Genomic DNA, 21,575 nt, shown 5'->3' with positions numbered 1-21,575 from the left:
AAAAAGAAAGCGTCCCTATCTTTGTGATTAAAATTATGAAAACCCAAAAGTAACATTCTTAAAATAAAGAAGTCTATTGCGAAAAAAGCGTCATATCCGGTCTGTGTGTGGAGTGGGAGTCACGTGACTCCGGGCTGCGTCCTCTAGCCTAAATTATGGTTCTCCGTTAAATCGACGCAGACGGTGCGCGTCGCCGCGTAACTTACGCCGCAGGCTCTTCGTTGGTGTGACGCGGAACCATAAATCAGCCTTCACGGCGGAGGTTTGCAGACAAACGCTTTTAGATGGAAGATCGAAGCAGACAGAACCAGGACCGGGATCAGAACCAGGACTCGGAGATGGACCCAGATCAGAACCAGGACTCTGATTTGGACCCAGATCAGAACCAGGACCAGGACCAGGACTCCATCAGGACCGGAGCGGGATGCTCCTCTGCTGGTCTGCAGGTCCGTGTTCAGGTCCCGCTCGTTCTCGCTCTTTCTCTCTGCTGATGATGATCCAAACTCTTTATTTTATTAAATGTCCGTCATTTTGAACTGATTCTCAGAAAACACTAACACGGAATCTTTCTACGAGACTTTTAACCGTTTCTAGTGTGAATGTGTCGGCGACACGGACGCAGCGGTCTGGGGGTTCTGGGGGTTCTGGTGGAGTTTTATTGTGATGTTTAAACACACAATCTGGAATTAAAACACGCTCTAAAGTGGTGAAATGAGTTTTAGGTTGGAGCCTTGACTTTAATCATTTTTGCCATGAGCCCCTTTACTTTTCACTATCCACACTCTCTATCCTAAAAAAACAGGGATTCCAAACGTGAGAGAATAAAGAGAATAAAAATCATAATATTATGTGAATAAACTCGTAAAATCAAGAGAATACATTCGTAATATTGCGAGAATAAAGTCGTAATATTACGAGAATAAAGTTGTAATATTATAAGAATAAAGTCGTAATATTACGAGAATAAAGTCATAATATTACGAGAATAAAGTCGTGATATTACGATAATAAAGTTGTAATATTATGAGAATAAAGTCGTAATATTACGAGAATAAAGTCGTAATATTATGAGAATAAAGTCGTGATATAATGAGAATAAAGTCGTGATATTACGAGAATAAAGTCGTAATATTACGAGAATAAAGTAATAATATTACGAGAATAAAGTTGGGATATTATGAGAATAAAGTCGTAATATTACGATAATTAAATCATAATATTATGAGAATAAAGTCGTAAAATCAAGAGAATAAATTCATAATGTTGCGAGAATAAAGTCGTATTATTACGAGAATAAAGTCGTGATATAATGAGAATAAAGTTGTGATATTACGAGAATGAAGTCGTGATATTAAGAGAATAACGTCGTAATATTACGAGAATTAAATCATAATATTATGAGAATAAAGTCGTAAAATCAAGAGAATAAATTAATAATGTTGCGAGAATAAAGTTGTAATATTATGAGAATAAAGTCGTGATATTACGAGAATAAAGTCGTAATATTATGAGAATAAAGTCGTAATATTATGAGAATAAAGTCGTAATATTACGAGAATAAAGTCGTAATATTATGAGAATAAAGTCGTGATATAATGAGAATAAAGTCGTGATATTACGAGAATAAAGTCGTAATATTACGAGAATAAAGTAATAATGTTGCGAGAATAAAGTCGTAATATTACGAGAATAAAGTTGGGATATTATGAGAATAAAGTCGTAATATTACGATAATTAAATCATAATATTATGAGAATAAAGTCGTAAAATCAAGAGAATAAATTCATAATGTTGCGAGAATAAAGTCGTATTATTACGAGAATAAAGTCGTGATATAATGAGAATAAAGTTGTGATATTACGAGAATGAAGTCGTGATATTAAGAGAATAACGTCGTAATATTACGAGAATTAAATCATAATATTATGAGAATAAAGTCGTAAAATCAAGAGAATAAATTAATAATGTTGCGAGAATAAAGTTGTAATATTATGAGAATAAAGTCGTGATATTACGAGAATAAAGTTGTAATATTATGAGAATAAAGTCGTGATATTACGAGAATAAAGTTGTGATATTACGAGAATAAAGTCGTAATATTATGAGAATAAAGTCGTGATATTATGAGAATAATGTCGTAATATTATGAGAATAAAGTCGTGATATTACGAGAATAAAGTCGTGATATTACGAGAATAAAGTCGTGATATTACGAGAATAAAGTCGTAATATTACGAGAATAAAGTCGTGATATTACGAGAATAAAGTCGTAATATTATGAGAATAAAGTTGTGATATTATGAGAATAAAGTCGTAATACTATGAGAATAAAGTCGTAATATTATGAGAATAAAGTCGTAATATTATGAGAATAAAGTCGTGATATTATGAAAATAAAGTCGTAATATTACGAGAATAAAATCGTAATATTACGAGAATAAAATCGGAATATTACGAGAATAAAGTCATAATATTACGAGAATAAAGTCGTAATATTACGAGAATAAAGTGGTAATTTATGAGAACTCTAACAGGAAGAGCATCTTCTCCCTGTGTTAAAATCAGGAATATTGAGCATCTTGTGAAATTATATTTTGGCATCGGTTTCACAAATAAGGAAATACTTGGAAGACTTGGAAAAAATTGCGTCTTTTGTGGAAGAGGAAAATCTTTATGATCATCCTCATTGTTTCCTAAGAAACAACAAAACCTCTTTTAATGGAAGCAGATGTAACCACCGATAGCCTTGCAGTCACTGCTACTATACTATACTATACTATACTATAATATACTATACTATACTATACTATACTATACTATACTATACTATACTATACTATACTATACTATACTGTACCAGACAGCTCCTCTTCCACAACAGACGTATGTGCTCTTCCTGTTAGAGTTCTCAGAAATTACGACTTTATTCTCGTAATATTATGACTTTATTCTCGTAATTTTACGACTTTATTCTCATAATTTCCAATTTTTTTTGTCTTAGTTTGACCCTAATACTCCGTCGTATGATAGAGCAACTCATATACTTTAAATTATTTGTCATGCGTAAAATTTTATCCACTTTCATGCGAGAAATTAGAGAAACAGCGGGACAACTCAAAGGTGTTAATATGTAACCAAGTATCTATTCGTCCCTCTTTAGAAAAAGAAATAAGCAGAGATGAGACCAGCTTTAACTTGTATCTGACAGGAAATGTATTCTGGCTCTGGCAGTAATTTGCTACCTTAGTCCAAAGAAAAAAAATAAATATTGGACTGGAACGTACCCTTCCAAACAAATACATTTCCCATAAAACCAAATAAATTAGAAGCAAACATAAATACATATATCAAAATGAATTCTCTTTTGCTTCAGTATGTAAGCTCTGACTTAGTCAGACAATATAAATCAACACAACAGCAATATAACCGTAATATCAAAACCCAAAGTTCTTGTAAAATGTCTCTTTTGTTTCAATGTTTATCAAAAATTAACAATTAGTCTCTCCAAAGACTGTTGCTGTTCACAGTCCGGTATTCCTCGGTCCAAAAAATAAAAATAAAATAAAATTGGGTACCCAAAATAAATGTTATAGAGCTCTATAGAAAATAAATTCTCTGATATTCAAGTGTTCCTCAAGCAGAGCCAGGTGATGGTTGGTAATTCGTCCGCAGGCGTCCAGGGAAACGGCGGTCTTTATCCGAGTCCACTCCCGACTCATTGACTAGCAGGGAAACATCATACACACTGGTGACTTGACAGCAAAGATGACTAAAGACTAACTGCAGCTCAGCTACGTCTCCTCTGGTCTCCAGCATATAATCAAGTGAACCCGCGAAATCTCCTGCTCTTAGATTGCTGAAAATAACCACTAGAGTTACAAATACAGCAGCAGTGTAATATTCAGTATGTAAAGCGTATGTTATTCTTTGAGTATAAATAAAAATGGGCCAATGACATCTGGCATAAACCAAAACTTAGAACTTACCGGTTGATGAAGAATATTTATTGTCCTGATTGAACCTTATGCAACCTTACCCCTGGATAGATCAAAAAGATCATTATGTGCTCAATTGCAAACTGGAGCCCCTTTCACACAGAGATTCCGCAATATTGGTGTAAAGAAGTCCTGCCAATACGCCGCCTTTGTTGGTTCACACAGAACCATACAACGCCGGCATAACGCCGCTCCCGTCTGTAAATTCACACAGCATGCCGGCGTTCCGCAATCAGAGGCGTGACGACAGCGTCAGCGTCTAGTGGCATGCCGGCATGCCGGCTGTGTCATTCACACAGACCCCGTTTCGTCTCTGTGACGGCTCTGTGACTACCTCCGCTGCCGGCTTATTGGTGGGGCCACTTGGCCCCCCCATTCCGCCTCCGTGACTTTCACACAGAACAGCGAGGCGGCTTAAAGGCGCAACGTTCCCGCCTCGAACTGGCTGTGTGAAAGGGGCTTGGGATTCTCCCTCTGGCCATAGAAACAGGTATAACTCTGTTCCTGAAGAGGAAAGATTATGTCGTGTTTGTGATTTAAATGTTGTTGAGGATGAACTTCATTTTTTGTTTTATTGTCCATTATGTGATGAAGCCAGGCAGCTTTTATCTCAGAAAATGCAAGATTTGAAAACTGAGTTGTTTTGGACTGAGGATGATGCTAAGTTGGAATGGTTTTTCAGAGAGGAGGTTTTCTCTATAGCTACCTTTATAAAGACAGCCTGGAAACAGAGAAACGACAAATTATATGGAGAACGGATCAGTAATTTGATCTGTAATGTACAAGTGGATTTTATAATTTTGTGTTTTTGTTTGTACGCAGCTGATGTTTGTTTGCTGGCGTAGTGTATCTGTGTCTTGTAAGCCCTTATAGGCTGTGCACCTTAGAGGTGTATGACACATTAATAAACAACAATTCATTCATTCAATTCGTTCATACAGAAATTCCGGTTGATGCGCTGCGGTGCTCACTCAGGTGGCCGTGCCGGAATCCCCCCCCGTTAATAATAACCGATAATGTTTATAATACAACCAACGGAATAACACGGATTAATTTAAGAAAATAAGTCTCAAAAGTATTTTTTGTCTGTTTACCAATCTAGGACGACATGGCGCTAAACAGCAACATTAAAGGTTTGAGGAGCACTAACCGTCATGCACACGCAAATGTTAAACACCTTTGCAAAGTAAACAACATCCTTGGAAAGTAGATACAGATTATTAACACCAGGTTTATAGAGGAACAATTAAAAACACTATCCACCAAACTATAAAACCAACCACACTGAAGTAATACATGATTGTCTGGGACTAAAGAAAGTAAACAAACTGAATAGGTTGGCTTTTTATTTGCGCTCACCCATGTTTCTTATGTGTGCCTTTTTTCCTTTTCATGTTCTTTTCCTTTTTCTTTTTATTTATGATATACAGTTGATTTGTTGTCTTATGGGATTTTAAAGACTTTTATTATTGTGATCTAAATACATTTCAAATAAACTTAATATAACTACTGTTCATCCAAGAGTCAACCTTGGCAGCACAATCTGTTTCATGATCCAACTCTGAGGTGCAGATGTTCATAAACCTGGTGCTGAGGAGAGAATTAAAAAGGGATCTAGACGGAGATAAGGAACGACCAGATCTACCAGGAGCTCTGTCTCTTCATAGCTGCTCGCGGCTCCAGCTGACTTTTCAGCAGCACCGAGACAAACTAAAAAAAATTAAAAAGCGTTGCCGCTTGAAGCTTCTCTTACTCTCATTTTTTAACTTGATATCGAACACAAGCCACAGACCCAGCAGCACATCTATTATCTCCTCCAGGTTCTACATTTTTAGTGTTATTGTCTTCTTGTTTATATCACACAATCAAAAATGTCACAGCTACTTCTGCTCCAGTTGAATTGTTATGGAAAAGAAACTAGGCCGAGTTGAGTCGAGCTGAGTTGAGATGAGTAGAGCCGAGTAGGTACTAGTGGAAAAGTGCCATTAGCCTCTTAGCATGACCTCCTCTTCTCCCAGCGTTTCTCCCTCTTGCTGCTCAGTGTGTGAAATGTTTAGTTATTCCTCTGCCTCGTTTAGCGAAGACGGTAAGTGTCTGAAGTGTAGTTTATTCACAGGATTGGAGGCGAGGCTCAGTGAGTTAGAGGTCCTGTTCTGCCAACTAAACCATAGTCCGGTAGACTCGTCAGCTAGCCAGGCTAAGTTAGCGGCGGACTGACCTAGAGTAGCTGCTATTAGCCGCTCCCCTGCAGCTCCCGAGCAGCCGGCCAGGCGGGGCGACTGGGTGACGGTTCGGAGGAAGCGTAGTCCTAAAAGGCGCACGGAACACCACCACTCGCTTCACGTCTATAACCGTTTTTCAGCAACACACCCGCTGAGAAACCGACCCTGGTGATTGGCGACTCCATAGTCAGGCATGTGAGGCTGACTCCAGCGACCATAGTTAGGTGTATCCCGGGGGCCAGAGCGGGCAACATTGAAGCAAATTTGAAGCTGCTAGCAAAGAGTAATCGTAAATTTGCCAAATTTGCCAATTACGCCAAAACCATGTCGGACTCTGTAGGTTTCTCTGGTCCCCTCCCCAATCTGACCAGCGATTACATGTTTAACCGCATGTTATCACTCCGCAACTGGCTGTCGCGGTGGTGTTCAGAAAACGACGTGGCCTTTATTGACAATTGAAAGACGTTTTGGGGAAAGCCCGGTCTGATTAGAAGGGACGGAGTTCATCCCACCCGGGGTGGTGCAGCTCTTATTTCTAGAAATCTGGCCAATATTATTAGACACTCCCCCTGACAATCCAGCGTCCACGACAGGATGCAGAGCTGCAGTCTTACATGCTTCTCTGCTGCTTCTTGAGGACCAACGCCTGCCAATAAAACTGTAGGATTAAATTATGTAATAGGTGACTCTAACAAGGTGCCTAGCAAAATAGAATTGGTTGCAGTTCCCCACCCTCCAAAAGTTTACCAGGTGCAGTGTGATAGAAGTGTTCATATAAATTACAATGCGCATTTGGTACCAATTAGAGACCGAAAAATTAGTTGCGGACTACCAAATATACGATCGTTAAGCTCCAAAATGATCTAATTACAGAGACCAGGAGTGATATTTTCTGTTTAACAGAAACATGGCTACAGGAGGAGTATTTGAATCGACTCCGTGCGCCTACTTAAATCATCCTATTCCTCAAAGCACGGGCCGAGGCGGAGGAGTCGCAGCAATTTATAACTCCAGTCAACAGTCAACAAAATCTGAACCTGAATGCGATTAGAATTATAGATGCACCGATTGATTGATTGGTATCGGCCGATAATGCCCCTATCAGTTTTGATCGGCGTTCTCAAAATATTAGTTCACAGCTGGCTGATCTGATGACATTTACAACAACAACCCGATGCCTGCGCGTGTGTTCCCACATCGCACACCCAGGTATCCTAAGGGGGCGTGGTCAGCCTCGCCGGTATGGGAGTTTTACAATGTCCGAAAAGGACAACAAATTTGCAGTTACCAAGCGTGTGCAAAGGAAATGCCCCGAGGAGGAATGTTGTAAAATAATTTCAACACAACAAAGCTGATAAGACATTTGAAAGTTTCTCATGTCAAGGACTTGACATGAGGACACGCCGCTAACTCTGTAACAGAGACCTATAAACAACAGCAGCAAAAGCAATAAAAATAAAGAACTACACCGTAAGGTAATTCATAAGGCTTGATCATCATTTCTGTTGTAGAAGAAAATCGGGTTTAACCGCGCCATTAGCTGCTCGGATCCGCGGTAGGCGTTGCTGCGTCGTAATTATTTCACTGATGAAATCCCTTTGGAGTTATAACAGACTATATACAGTCACTTCCAAAGCCTTAAGGGGCTGATACACCAAGCCGAAAATCGGCCGTCGGCCCGTCGGTGAGTGTCGGTGCACGTCGGTCGGGCTAGTTTCCTCGGTGTGTCCCGCACGTCGCCACAGGTCGGGCGCCCATCGGGACCTTTTCAGCCGATTCGACATGTTGAATCGGCGTCGGCCGTCGGTCAAACAGCTCACTCTGTGATTGGCTGTTCAGGTAGCGAATCAGTGCACGAGAAGAGAAACGGAAGTGACGAAAGTAAACAAACGGCGAAGGATAAGAGGACCATGGATGTATTATATTAGAAGAGGATCAGAATTCGGCTGTATCAGAATTCGGATCCCCAACCTGGGCTCAGTTTATCCAAATAACGCCTGTTAAGAAATTTGATCCGATGTTGTTATATATATATGTATGTATGTATATATATATATATATATATATATATACATATATATATATATATATATATATATATACCGTATTTTCGCGACCATAAGGCGCACATTTTTTATTTATTTATTTTTTTAAATGTGCCGGGCGCCTTAAGAAACGGTGCGCCGTGTCTATTAGCTGAATTACGGTAATGGAAGGCCGGCCACCATGTGAATGGTAAAGGGAGAAGGGGGCGGGTGAAGCCCCCGTGAGTTGCGACGTGAATGAGACTCCACTGAGCTGTTTAATGCGGAAACAGATGATGAAGACTTTTAAGGATTTGCTTGATGTGTAAAGTGAAATAAAATACAATCAAACTAAGTTTTGCTCCCGCTGTATTTTTAAATAAGCACACTTGTGTGAGTGTTCTGCAGCGCGCGTGTGTTTTGCTTGTCGGTGATGGGCGCTGCTGCAGCCGACTTCCTGGTTCCCAAAGCGGTCCGATCGACCTGGTTCCTGGCCGCTTTACGAGCAGAGATTTCTGGGGTCTGTCTCAGGTCTGATCAGCTTCACTCTCCGAAATTTTCAGCAATATCTGTCGGTTACAAACCCGGTACCGGCTCCCCGACATGCGCGTGTGTTCGCGGGACCAGCGCGGGGAGCCGGGACGCGGGACGCGGGACGCGGGACCGGGACCGGGACCCGGGACCGGGACGCGGGACCCGGGACCGTGACGCGGGACCCGGGACCGTGACGCGGGACCAGCGCGGGGAGCCGGGACGCGGGACCGGGATGCGGGACCAGCGCGGGGAGCCGGGACACGGGACGCGGGACCGGGACGCGGGACCCGGGACCCGGGACCGTGACGCGGGACCAGCGCGGGGAGCCGGGACGCGGGACGCGGGACCGGGACGCGGGACCAGCGTGGGGGGAGCGGACCGGGACCCGGGACCCGGGACCCGGTCCAGCGCGGTCGGGATCCGCAGCACAACGGGGTATGAAAAGTTTATTTACTCTCGTGCTTGCCTGCCACGCTGATGGACAGAAACTGCCGGCTATGGTGATTTTTAAAAGAAAAACGTTGCCTAAACAGACTTTTCCAGCCAGAGTGAAATGAAAAGGGCTGGATGGATGAGGAGATGATCGGGTGGCTGAGACAGGTTTATGTGCAGCAACCCGGTGTTTTTTTTTTAAATTATTTAATGCAGAAACAGAATATGAACCTTTGAAGGGTTTGATTGATGTGAAAAGTGAAATAAAATATCAAACTAAGTTTTCCTCCTGCTCTATTTAAATAAGCACTCTTGTGTGTGTGTGTGTTCTCCAGCGCGTGTGTGTTTTGCAGCGCGCGTGTGCAGCTCCGCCTTTTGGGTCGGTGCGCCGTATGTGTGTTTTAAAACCAAAAATGACACACAAAACTGAGGGTGCGCCTTTCCACACAGTGCGCCGTATGGTCGTGAAAATACGGTATATATATATATATATATATATATATATATATATATATATGTGTGTGTGTATGTATGTGTATATGTATGTGTATATGTATGCTGCACTGTCAGTTTTTCAGTCAGGTTTCATTATGTGATCATTTTTATAGAAATGATCTGTTTGAAGTCTTTCAGTCAGGGTTCAGAATGCATCATAGCACAGAGACAGCACTGGTTCGACTCATGGATGACCTTCTTATGGCCTCAGATAAGGGATTAGTGTCCATACTGGTTCTACTGGACCTCAGATAAGGGATTAGTGTCCATACTGGTTCTACTGGACCTCAGATAAGGGATTAGTGTCCATACTGGTTCTATTGGACCTCAGTGCTGCTATTGACACTGTATATCAGCATCTTACTGCACAGGTTAGAGCATGTTGTTGAGATTAAAGGGACAGCTCTACGTTGGTTTAAATCATATCTATCTGACAGGTTCCAGTTTGTTCATGTACATGAGGTTTCTTCAGAACAGTCAAGGGTCTGTTATGGTGTTCCGCAGGGTTCAGTGCTAGGGCCAATCTTGTTTAGTTTATACATGCAGCCGTTGGGAAGTATAATCCAGAATCACGGCATACACTTTCATTGTTATGCTGATGATACGCAGCTCTATTTGTCTATGAAGCCAGATGAAACAGAACCGTTAGCTAAACATCAGGCATGTCTGAGGGACATCAAGGACTGGATGTCCAGAAATGTTTTGCTTCTAAATTCAGATAAAACTGAGGTTATCATTTTTGGTTCAAAGCATCATAGAAAGGGATTAGATGGTGTTGCGATGGTCTCTAGTGCAACTGTGAGAAGCCTTGGTGTTGTTTTTGATCAGGATTTGTCGTTTAAACCATACATTCATCAGGTTTGTAAAATAGCATTTTTCCATCTCCGTAATATTACAAAGATTAGGAAAATCCTTTTGCAGAGTGATGCAGAAAAACTAGTTCATGCGTTTGTATCTTCTAGACTAGATTACTGTAATGTGTTGTTAGCAGGATGTCCAAGTAATTTGCTGAATAGGCTCCAGCTGATCCAAAAAGCAGCACCGCGAGTGCTGACAGGAATCAGCAGGAGAGACCACATCTCTCCAGTGTTAGCGTCGCTTCATTGGTACCCGTAAAATTCAGAATCCAATTCAAAATTGTATTACTTGTGTATAAAGCCCAAAACGGCTTAGCTCTGCAATCTTTGGAAGACCTGATAGTACCATATGTTCCTAACAGAGCTCTCCGTTCTCAGAATGCAGGTTTACTCGTAGTTACTCATAGTCGAGTATCCAAATGCAGATTTGGAGGGCGGGCGTTCTGCTATCAGGCACCATTACTATGGAACCAACTTCCAATCTGGGTAATGAGGCTGACACTACCTCCGGCTTGTTGTGATCGAACCTGATCACCCCGAATCTGTTGATCGAGCTGGAAAAGTTATAGGAGAATAGAAGACTCCGTTTTGCCTCTGCAGAGTGAGAAGTCAGCCTGAGACAAGCTCTGCAGCCTGCCCTGCCACTGCCCTGCCACTTTGTGGCATAGACTAGGTTTTATTGAGTTTTCAAGGTCAGGAGGATGAAACCTGTTATCTCTTGCCTGGTACATCATGTTCTTTTCAGTGATATTCAGAGTAAACATACACACAGTTGATCAGCACATTCAAGGTAATTAAAAGCGGCAAGGCACAATTAAACAGTAAATAACAAATAAAATTATAAGGAAAGAGGTAAAATAATAAAAAGCACAAGTTGTTAAAAAGTAACGGCAGTAGAGTACAACAGGTAAGTATTTAATTTAAGAGTCCGCTTCAATAAACGGTAATGTTTTTATAAATGACCTCTGAGAGCATGTCTTGTGCTGTAGCTATGATTTTATGAACTGTAACATAATTTTTTGTATAGAACTTGCCGGGTTTTTGATATGGATACATTTCTTACAAATATTAATAAAGAATAAAGTAATTTTTCTCTTACCATTAACCAGCTGAGATTTCTATGCATTTTAAATACATTTGTTCTGAAATCACAACCCAGGACCAAGCAAGCTTCTCTATTTTGCACTTTTTGAAGTTTGTTTATCATGTCTGCTGTGGCGTTTGACCAGACCACTGGGCAGTGGTCAAGAGTTGACAAGATTAAAGCTTGTTTTGTTAATTTAGTTGATTTTAGTGACAAATATGTCCTGCATCTTCTAACGACAGAGATGCCAGTTCCCATTTTACTAACCATTTTATGTATGTGTTTTCAATGAAAGTTTTTCATCTATGAAAACTCCCAGCAGTTTGGTCTCTTGAACTTGATTGATACATACCTCTTTGATTTTCAGATTTAACTGAGGATTATTACTGATGTTTTGATGATAGCCAATCACCATACAGTTCGTCTTAAACACGTTTGTTTTTGTTTACCCAGTCCACAACTGCTTTTAAATCTTCTCTTAAAACGGAATTTAACTCATCGATAGTAAGTGCAGAGGCATATAAGGTCGAGTCATTAGTAAAAATAGTGTACAATAATGGTCCCAGACAACTCCCCTGTGGTACTCCACAAGACACAGCACTCTCATCGGAAAAACAACCATTAAAGAAGACTGTTTGTGTTCTATCAGTTAGATAACTCCTAAGGAAGGACAATGCACCTTTAAGATTCTATTACAACAGAAGTTATCAAAAGTTATCTCTAGGCGCTTTCCAGAGACCCAGAACATGACCCCCGAGCAATTATTACATAAACATAACATAAACAGTGGCAGGTAAAAAAACTCCCCTGGTGGGAGAAAAACCTTAAGCCAAACAGTGACAAGGAAAAAAATCCCTTTTTGGAGGGAAGAAACCTTGAGCAGGACCTGGATCATAAAGAGGGGCCCTCCTGCCAGAGACCAGCTGGGCAGAGCAGGAAAAGAGAGAACAGACAGAGAGAATGAAGAACAGAGAAAGGAGAGACACAGACACAATGGCTAACTAGTGCACTGCAGAGATAACTATAAGCAGAAGTAGGTGAGGTGGTCAGAGGGCAGGACTGCAGGTCAGCATGCATTTCCCGAAGCTCCGGCCTGCAAACATATACGACAAGATGGCGCCCCGGACGGACGCCATGGTGTTTCGCTCTCTGTTACTTTTTAGCATTTTGTGCATATTTCCTGTTTTCTGCTGCGCAACACGGGCCACCTTCAGCAGAGAACAGCTCTTTAACATTGGGAAGTCTCTTCCCCCGTAACTTTTTACCCGGTTCCTTGAAAACGGGTAAAAAGTTTTGGTCGGAGCAGCAATGGCTCTCTACTGGTTTCTAGTTCTAGTTCTGGTTCACCCACGAACTTCCTAGATACAGGCAGCATGTTACATCCCCTACCAGGGACGCACAGACTCTCAACCACTGTTACACTGTAATTAAAGATGCATACCACTCTGTTCCTTGCGCAGCTCTTAGACACTCTGACCACTGTTGTTCATCTGATCCCGACCTACAGGCAGAAACTAAAAACCTCTAAGCCGGTAGTAAGGACTGTGAAGAAGTGGACAGAGGAGTCAAAGCTGAAGCTTCAGGCCTGCTTTGACTGCACGGACTGGAGTGTTTTTGAAGCTGCAACCACATACCTGCATGAATTCACGGACACTGTGACGTCCTACATCAGTTTTTGTGAGGACATGTGCAGACTATGACCTTCTGCACATACAACAACAGGCCCTGGTTCACATTGAACCTCAATAAGCTCTGCCGAGCCAAGGAGGATGCCTACAGATGCGATGATCGAGCCCTGTTCAAGCAGTACAGGAACACTCTGACGAGGGAGATCAGGAAAGCAAAGAGGAGCTACGGAGAAAGACTGGAGAGTCGCCTCTCTGCCAACCCTGATCCATCTTCTGTGTAGGGGTGGGTTAAAAATATCGATATATCGATATTTTATCGATATACATGTGTAGGAATGATTATCGATACATAAATCCATGTATCGATTTTTTTAAAAGGTTTACCCGTTCGTTGTTTTGTTTTTGTTTGCCCCTTTAGTCTTGCGTGGTTTAGTGCTTAGCGCGCATCATAATACATCATATAATCTTGCGAGATCCATGCCATGAGTTTCAGACCAAAGAGAAAGAGAGAATGCGCAGCTCACATCCCCGACAGGACTAAGAGCCGATGTCTGGCAGCACTTCAGCTTCAAAAGAAAATATTGTGGCGAATTGGTGGTGTGTCAGGGGGTCCCCACAAAATTATTTGTAATATAAAATATGTATTTAATATAAAATAATAATAATAAAATAAATATTCTTCTGTAAAAATTAACTAAATACAACAAATTATTCTGTGGCAATTACACAAGAATTTCCAGTAACATGTTCAACACCACAAACTGCTCGGTGACATTCATCTATTCTGGCCTGGGTCATACTCTTTCCTGCCTTGATGAAAGGAGAAGCTAGCGGTAGACTGCTCTTTAACTTCTCCCATAGATGAGCTGACGAGCTGCTGCTGTCCACCAGAGCGCGCGCGGCTCGTCCTTGTGGCTGAGCGCGCTGCTCTTGCCACACGCCGGCCGACTCCGCGCTCCCAGGTTGCAGAGGAAAGCACCAGCTGGCCGAGCCCTAACAGTTTCCTCCCTTTGTTGAAATGTCCACGTTGCAAGTATTGTCGCCCTGTTGTCATCCTTTTTGGTAAAATGTACCCAAACTTTCGAGCGTTTATGCCGCTTTGTCCCCGCGTTTTACTGCTGGGCACGAATTACGTCACCACGCACGTTGCGTAACTACGCAACGTGCGTGGGGACGTCATTCGCGCCCACTGGAATCGATAAGGGAATCGTTTGCAAAAAAGGCAAACGATTCCAAGGAATTGAAACACTGGGAACCAGTTCTGAACAAGAACTGTTTCTCGATTCCCATCCCTAGTCGCAACTGCACTGAAATCTGCAGAGTTGCCATCACTTGCGACACCTGGATGAGCAGAGCTACGGATTCATATTTGACCATTCTATTCACAAGACAAAATTTATAAAAATGATATGTATTTTAGTCTACAAAAATTACCAGCTATTTTAGTGCATTTAAAGGAGCTTGAGGCTCTTTTTAAGAAATGAGACTCTCTAGCGCCACCCTTCACCACGGCGGTCGTCGGGGGTACTGCAGCCAACAGTGAAGCCGGCACGGGAGAACGGGGAGAACGCGCATGCAGCGTCATGTGACGTCACATCCGCAGCCCAGCGCGGGAAATTCGGGACCGAATTGCAGCACATTTTGCAGCACACAGCCTGTTCAAGGCAACGGAGAGATACACTAGAGGGCTCATTCTTTTTGGTTTGGAACGCTTCATCTGACATTATTACTAGAAAACTTAAAATGTATACGGATTTTTTTCATAAATCCTGCCACAATCCGGCCTCAAGCTCCTTTAAGTCATTTAGGCCCAATTAGTTCTTTTATAGTGAGTGATAGTCTTGACTAGATCTTGACTAGATTTAGTGTCTAGACTTGACTAGTCACTAAATCACTAAAATATGAAGAAAGAAATCAGACTAAAGCAACACTAGTTGGCTTCTGGTTATTTGTGCACCATGAGCTGGATGTCTGTTTGCACTACTGTTCGAGAACTGAAAATGTTAATATACTTTTTTAATTTAATTTAAAGACATTTTACTTTATATGAAACACTGTTAACATGCTGCTGTTTGTGGAGGTGTAAGTTGATTTTAATTTTGTATAACTGTTGGTCATATACTTATGACTTATAAAAAAAGGGTAAATGATGTACAACTATTTGTGTAATTGTCAGTTCTTAATGGAAATATTAATGAATTATGCACCAGGTTAAAGCATTACTTTTACAATTTAATTTACAGCATTAGTCCTTTGAGAATCATTTCCATTACCAAAGCAAAATTGGTATTGTAACTAGAATATTGATATCGAATCGTATCGACTATGGACGTAGTGTATCGGAATTGTATCGTATCGGGAGGTCAGTGATGATACCCAGCTCTACTTCTGTGTGGAGGTCTGTCTGCAGGACATCACCGGGTTCAAAAGAACATCTCCACGCCCTGCAGGCAACCTCAGGCTTGCAAACCAGCTGAACAGTTTCTACTGCAGGTTAGATGATTAGGCCAGCAGCACAGCACATCACATTCAAAAGCTCCACCATCATCCCAGTTTCCAAGAAACCCACCATCACAGGACTAAATGACTACAGGCCTGTCGCCCTGACATCTGTGGTCATGAAATCCTTTGAGCGGCTGGTGTTTTAGCCAAGGACATCACAAGCTCCCTGCTCGACCCCCTGCAGTTTGCCTACCGTGCAAACAGGTCGGTGGATGACGCAGTCAACATCGGACTGCACCACATCCTGCGTCATCTCAACACCTCAGGGACTTACGCGAGGATCCTGTTCGTGGGCTTAAGCTCGGCGTTCAACACGATCGCTCTTGCAATCCTCCACCAGAAGCTCACCCTGCCTCCACCTGTCAGTGGATCACCAGCTTCCTGAGTGACAGGAGGCAGCAAGTGAGGCTGGGGAGCATCACGTCCAACACCCGCACCATCAGGACTGGCGCCCCCCAGGGGTGCGTCCTCTCACCACTGCTCTTCTCCCTCTACTCCAACGACTGCCCCTCAGGGGACTCTTCTGTAAAGCTCCTGAAGTACGCGGACGACACAACCATCCTCGGCCTGAGGTCCGGGAGGTTGACGAGTCCGTGTTCAGACAGGAGGTGGAACAGCTGGTCCACTGGTGCAGTCAGAACCACCTGGAGCTGAACCCGCTCAAGACTGTGGAGATGACAGTGGACTTCAGGAAAAACCCACCACCTGTCTTCACCACAGAGTCCTTCAGGTTCCAGGGATCCACAATCCCCCGGGACCTGAAGTGGACCACCCTCAATAACTTTGTCCGGAAGAAGGCTCAGCAGAGGTTGTACTTCCTGCGTCAGCTCAGGAAGTTTAACCTGCCACAGCAGCTGCTGATCACCTTCTACATTGCCAACATTCAGTCTGTTCTCTGCACCTCCATCACTGTCTGGTTCGGATCAGCCACCAAACTAGACAGGCACAGACTGCAACGGACAATTAGGTCTGCAGGGGGATAATTGGGACTAACCTCCCAACTATCCAGGACCTGTACCTGACCAGGACCAGGAAACGGGCAGGTAACCTATCTGCAGACCCCTCACACCCAGGACACAGGGTCCCCCCTTATGAGCCAGGTCCAGGGGATTTTTTTCTGCTTGTATCCTACCAATATACGTATACTTATAATCCAGCATAGCACTAAATAGACTTAAAACTTATAAGTCAAGGTCATAATAATGCAAGCAGCTGAGATTGTCCTTGCCATGTTTGGCTTAAGGTTTTTCTCCTACTAAGAGAGATTTTACCTGCCATTGTTTATGTTATGTTTATGTAATAATTGCTCTGGGGTCATGTTGTGGGTCTCTGGAAAGATCCTAGAGACAACTTCTGTTGTAATAGACGCTATATAAATAAAATTGAATTGAAAGGAATTGAATATACAACATTTTTTTCACTGCAAACATGGCAGACCGCACTTGATAAAAACTGAAAAAGCTTTTGACAATCAGCCAACAAGACAATCTAATTCTTCTTCTCTGTCCTTACAGAAACATACAGGCAAAGAGAGACCCACAAGTTACTGCTGTAAGAAAGTCCTCATCTCTTCATCAGGTCTGAAGGTACATAAGAGGATTCACACTGGAGATGAACCGTTCAGCTGTGATCAGTGTGGATCAGCTTTTACCCAATCCGGTTCTCTAAGGACTCACCAGCGTATTCACACTGGAGAGAAACCATTCAGATGTGATCAGTGTGGGGCCGTTTTTACGAGACAAGATACACTAAGGACTCACCAGCGTATTCACACCGGAGATAAACCTTTCAGCTGTGATCAGTGTGGGGCAGCTTTTATTGAATCAGGAAAGCTAAGGATTCACCAACGTATTCACACTGGAGATAAACCATTTAGATGTGATCAGTGTGAGGCAGCTTTTATTGAATCAGGAAAGCTAAGGATTCACCAACGTATTCACACCGGAGATAAACCATTTAAATGTGATCAGTGTGGGGCAGCTTTTATTGAATCAGGGAAGCTGAGGATTCACCAACGTATTCACACTGGAGATAAACCATTTAGATGTGATCAGTGCGAGGCAGTTTTTAGGAGACAAGACACACTAAGGACTCACCAGCGTATTCACACTGGAGATAAACCGTTCAGCTGTGATCAGTGTGGAGCAGCTTTTGCCCAACAAAGTAATCTAAGGACTCACCAACGCATTCACACTGGTGATAAACCGTTCAGCTGTGATCAGTGTGGAGCAGCTTTTACCCAACAAGGTAATCTTAGGACTCACCAACGTATTCATACTGGCGATAAACCATTCAGATGTGATCATTGTGGGGCAGCTTTTACTGAGTCAGGAAATTTAAGGATTCACCAACGTATTCACACTGGAGATAAACCATTCAGATGTGATGAGTGTGGGGCAGTTTTTACAAGACAAGATACACTAAGGATTCACCAGCGTATTCATACTGGAGAGAAACCATTTAAGTGTGATGAGTGTGGGGCAGATTTTACCCAACAAGGTCATCTAAGGACTCACCAAAGTATTCACACTGGAAATAAACCATTCAGATGTCATCAGTGTGGAGCAGCATTTACTCATCAAGGTAATCTAATTACTCACCAACGTATTCACACTGGAGATAAACCATTCATATGTGATCAGTGTGGCAAACCTTTTACCACATCAGGTTGTCTAAGGAGTCACCAACGTATTCACACTGGCGATAGACCCTTCAGATGTGATGAGTGTGGGGCAGCTTTTACCCAACAAGGTCATCTAAATAAACACAGAAGTATTCATACTGGAGAGAAACCGTTCAGATGCGATCAGTGTGGAGCAATTTTTACCACATCAAGTAATCTAAAGAGGCACCAACGTACTCACAGTGGATAAAAACTACGTCTATGATCCATCTGTGGCATCTTTTCATTTGGGAATTTAGTTGAAAGGCACCAATTCAAACATGTAAAGAAATATTTCTGGTGCTTAGATTTTCAGAAAGGTTTTGAATCAAGAAAACATAAACAAATTCCTATAGGATGGAACCTCTTTTACTATGACAAGATTTGGAGAATTGAGTACAACACCAAAAGTATCTAAGATGCTTTAGAGGGTGTGTTGTATCATTGCGCATGAAATACTGATAAGAATTGTGGTGTAAAAACTAGTTAAATTCTCTAAGCATGAAAATATGTGAAAATGTATTCTGCTTGTATCCTACCAATATGTTTACACTTATAATCCAGCATAACACTAAATAGACTCATAACTTGGTAACACTAAATAAACTTATAAGTCAAGGTCATAATAATGCAAAAACACTAGAGCAGCTGAGATTGTCCTTGCCATTGTTTGGCTTAAGGTTTTTCTCCCACTAGGGGAGTTTTTACCTGCTCAGTGTTTGTGTAATAATTGCTCTGGGGTCATTTTCTGGGTCTCTGGAAAGCACCTAGAGGCAACTTCTGTCGTAATAGATGCTATATAAATAAAATTGAATTGAATATGAAAATGCTTACACCGAATGTGCTGTTCCCCTGCCTTTGTAGCCACCTACTAGTGATATTTAGTATTTGTTTCTTTTTTTTTTTTTTTTTTTTACTTTCTCTTCTCCATGTGCATCCCTTCAAAGTTAAAAGCCTGCAGAGCACAGTGTTACTTTTACGTTAGAGCCTCGGGATACATTTGTCCGTGAGTAATATTTGCAAACTTCAATAGGTGTTCCTGCACATGTTTACAGTGTCAGTGTTGATGTATGTTTATATAATGGTTGTATGTAAATTCATTTGTTCTGTATTGTTCAGTTTTACAGACACAACAAAAGTTAAACTTCATGCGAGGAAGGCAGTTTTTCTGCGTTTTTGTTCACTATCTGTTTAGCTTTGTTCAGCTACGCAGGACAGAATAATAAAAGGACATCCACACAGCGGGCTAAGACACAAGAATCAAATGCTAAACAGCACAGAGTGAGCAGCTACGCCATGGAGCAACAACAGGACATTGGACATTGTCTACATCAGCTGCCTCCCTGCAGGTCCCATGCAGTTATACTAAACTGAGTTCTGGGCAGTAAAAAATTGACGGCTGTCCAGAAAGCTACGGGGCTTGGAAATCTTCCTTCCAAGTTGTCACTAATAGATCTCGATTTATCAGTCAGAGAAGAGCTTGACCTATTGATTAAGTGGCTTGGTTCACAGTCCACTTCTCAACCCAAGAGAATTAGATCACTCAGCAGGTATTTGGATGATCTGACAGCGATTAGAGGACATGCATGGCTCTCCCGAGGTCATAGAACTTGCCCTGCTACAAACACTGGAGAAAATAAAAACAGAGACAGTCAGCAGCTCAGAGAATTGGGGGACTTACTTGTAGAGGTAGAGTCATCAAAGGCAGGTGGCCACTTACCTGGTTTGGCCTATCAGACACTTCACAAGGAGTCAATCCTGTTGTAGAAAAGCTGTCACATGGCCTGCAAGAACACTGGGTTGTACAAGGCTCCAAGTATAAAGGAGAATATGGTGTTTTATATTCCACCGTTCAGTTTCTTTGTAGATTTCGTCTGCCAACAAGCAAAGATCAGGAATGATACAAGTTTTGCAAGACATGCAAAACTTGTGCGCCGCCACATTCACAAATATTCAGACGTAGAACCGTTTCTTAGGAAGATACATTTTTTTGTTTTCTGAGGTTCAGTTCAAACTTAGACATGTAATAGAATAAAGAGTTTGGATCATCAGCAGACAGAAAGACTAAACGGGAATGTACCGTATTTTCTGCACTATAAGGCGCTACAGTAGAGGCTGAGGTTACGTTCTGCATCCATTAGACCAAGGGTCGGCAATAGGGATGTCCCGATCAGGTTTTTTTGCCCCCGAGTCCGAGTCCGAGTCCTTTGATTTTGAGGACTTGCCGATACCGAGTCCCGATCCGATACTTAAACAATAAAACAATAAAAAATGAAGAAGAGAAAAGAAAATTATGCAGGATGACCCTTTTATTATATTTTAACATGTGTACTGTAAACTGAGCACATAGGAGGTAGGCAGCTTGAACATTCTTAAGTCAGTATAAAAAAAAATTCTTTTCTTTTTCTTTTTTTTTTTTTTTTTTTTTTAGCATAGGGCTGCTTCAGCTTCAAAACAAACAGGCGTGCTCTGCGCGCATGCGGTGTATGGCTGCCGCTCCGAGCCCACTACTCCACGTGTGCGTTGATTTATGGTCCCGCGTCACACCAACGCAGAGCCTTCCGCGACGCGGACCATAATGTCGGCGCCGCAGCTCCGCTTCAGTCCTGGGGCCTCATCTATAAAGCTTGCTTGCGCAGAAAAAGCGCCTGAAAGTTGCGGAAGCCACCTTCTACGCAAAGCCTCGGATCTAAAAAGAAAAAACTAACCGATGGCTGCCGCTCCAAGCCCACTACTCCACGCCGAATTGGAAAAAAGAAAGTGTTCTGATTAAAATAAGGAAAGTTGGACTACCGTATATAACAATTGCGTTCATAAGGATAAAGTTTTTAAAAAAAATAAAAATTAAAGAAATTGTCTCTTCTCCCCGTGTGTGTCTGCCTGTCATGCACGGGTACTTGGGCGCATGTTGTTTACTTTTAAGCCGGAATTATGGTTCTGCGTCACACCAACACAGAGCCTACGCCGTAGGGTCTGGCGTAGGGTGCGCGTCGCCGCGAACCCTACGCTGTAGACTCTGCGTCGGTGCGACGCGGAACCCTAAATCAACGCACACGTGGATGTCGGCGCCAGTGAGTATTTTCACCGGACAATTTGACCGGAGAGATTATAAAATACCGGACTTCGGCATATTTTACCGG

At 42.2% G+C, this 21,575-nt stretch overlaps 1 protein-coding gene across 1 annotated transcript; it reads left to right on the top strand.

Moving 5' to 3' along the window:
* Window positions 1–284: 284 nt before the first annotated feature.
* LOC133442194 (zinc finger protein OZF-like) lies at window positions 285–20,540 on the top strand. Its single transcript, XM_061720142.1, has 2 exons — window positions 285–446; window positions 17,288–20,540. Exons 1-2 carry the CDS (start codon window positions 285–287, stop codon window positions 18,644–18,646), a joined length of 1,521 nt encoding a protein of 506 aa, XP_061576126.1. The 3' UTR covers window positions 18,647–20,540.
* Window positions 20,541–21,575: the final 1,035 nt, after the last annotated feature.

This window comes from Cololabis saira, chromosome 4, assembly GCF_033807715.1.
Source record: "Cololabis saira isolate AMF1-May2022 chromosome 4, fColSai1.1, whole genome shotgun sequence".
Taxonomy (NCBI): domain Eukaryota; kingdom Metazoa; phylum Chordata; class Actinopteri; order Beloniformes; family Belonidae; genus Cololabis; species Cololabis saira.
This window is presented reverse-complemented; position numbering and strand designations above follow the sequence as displayed.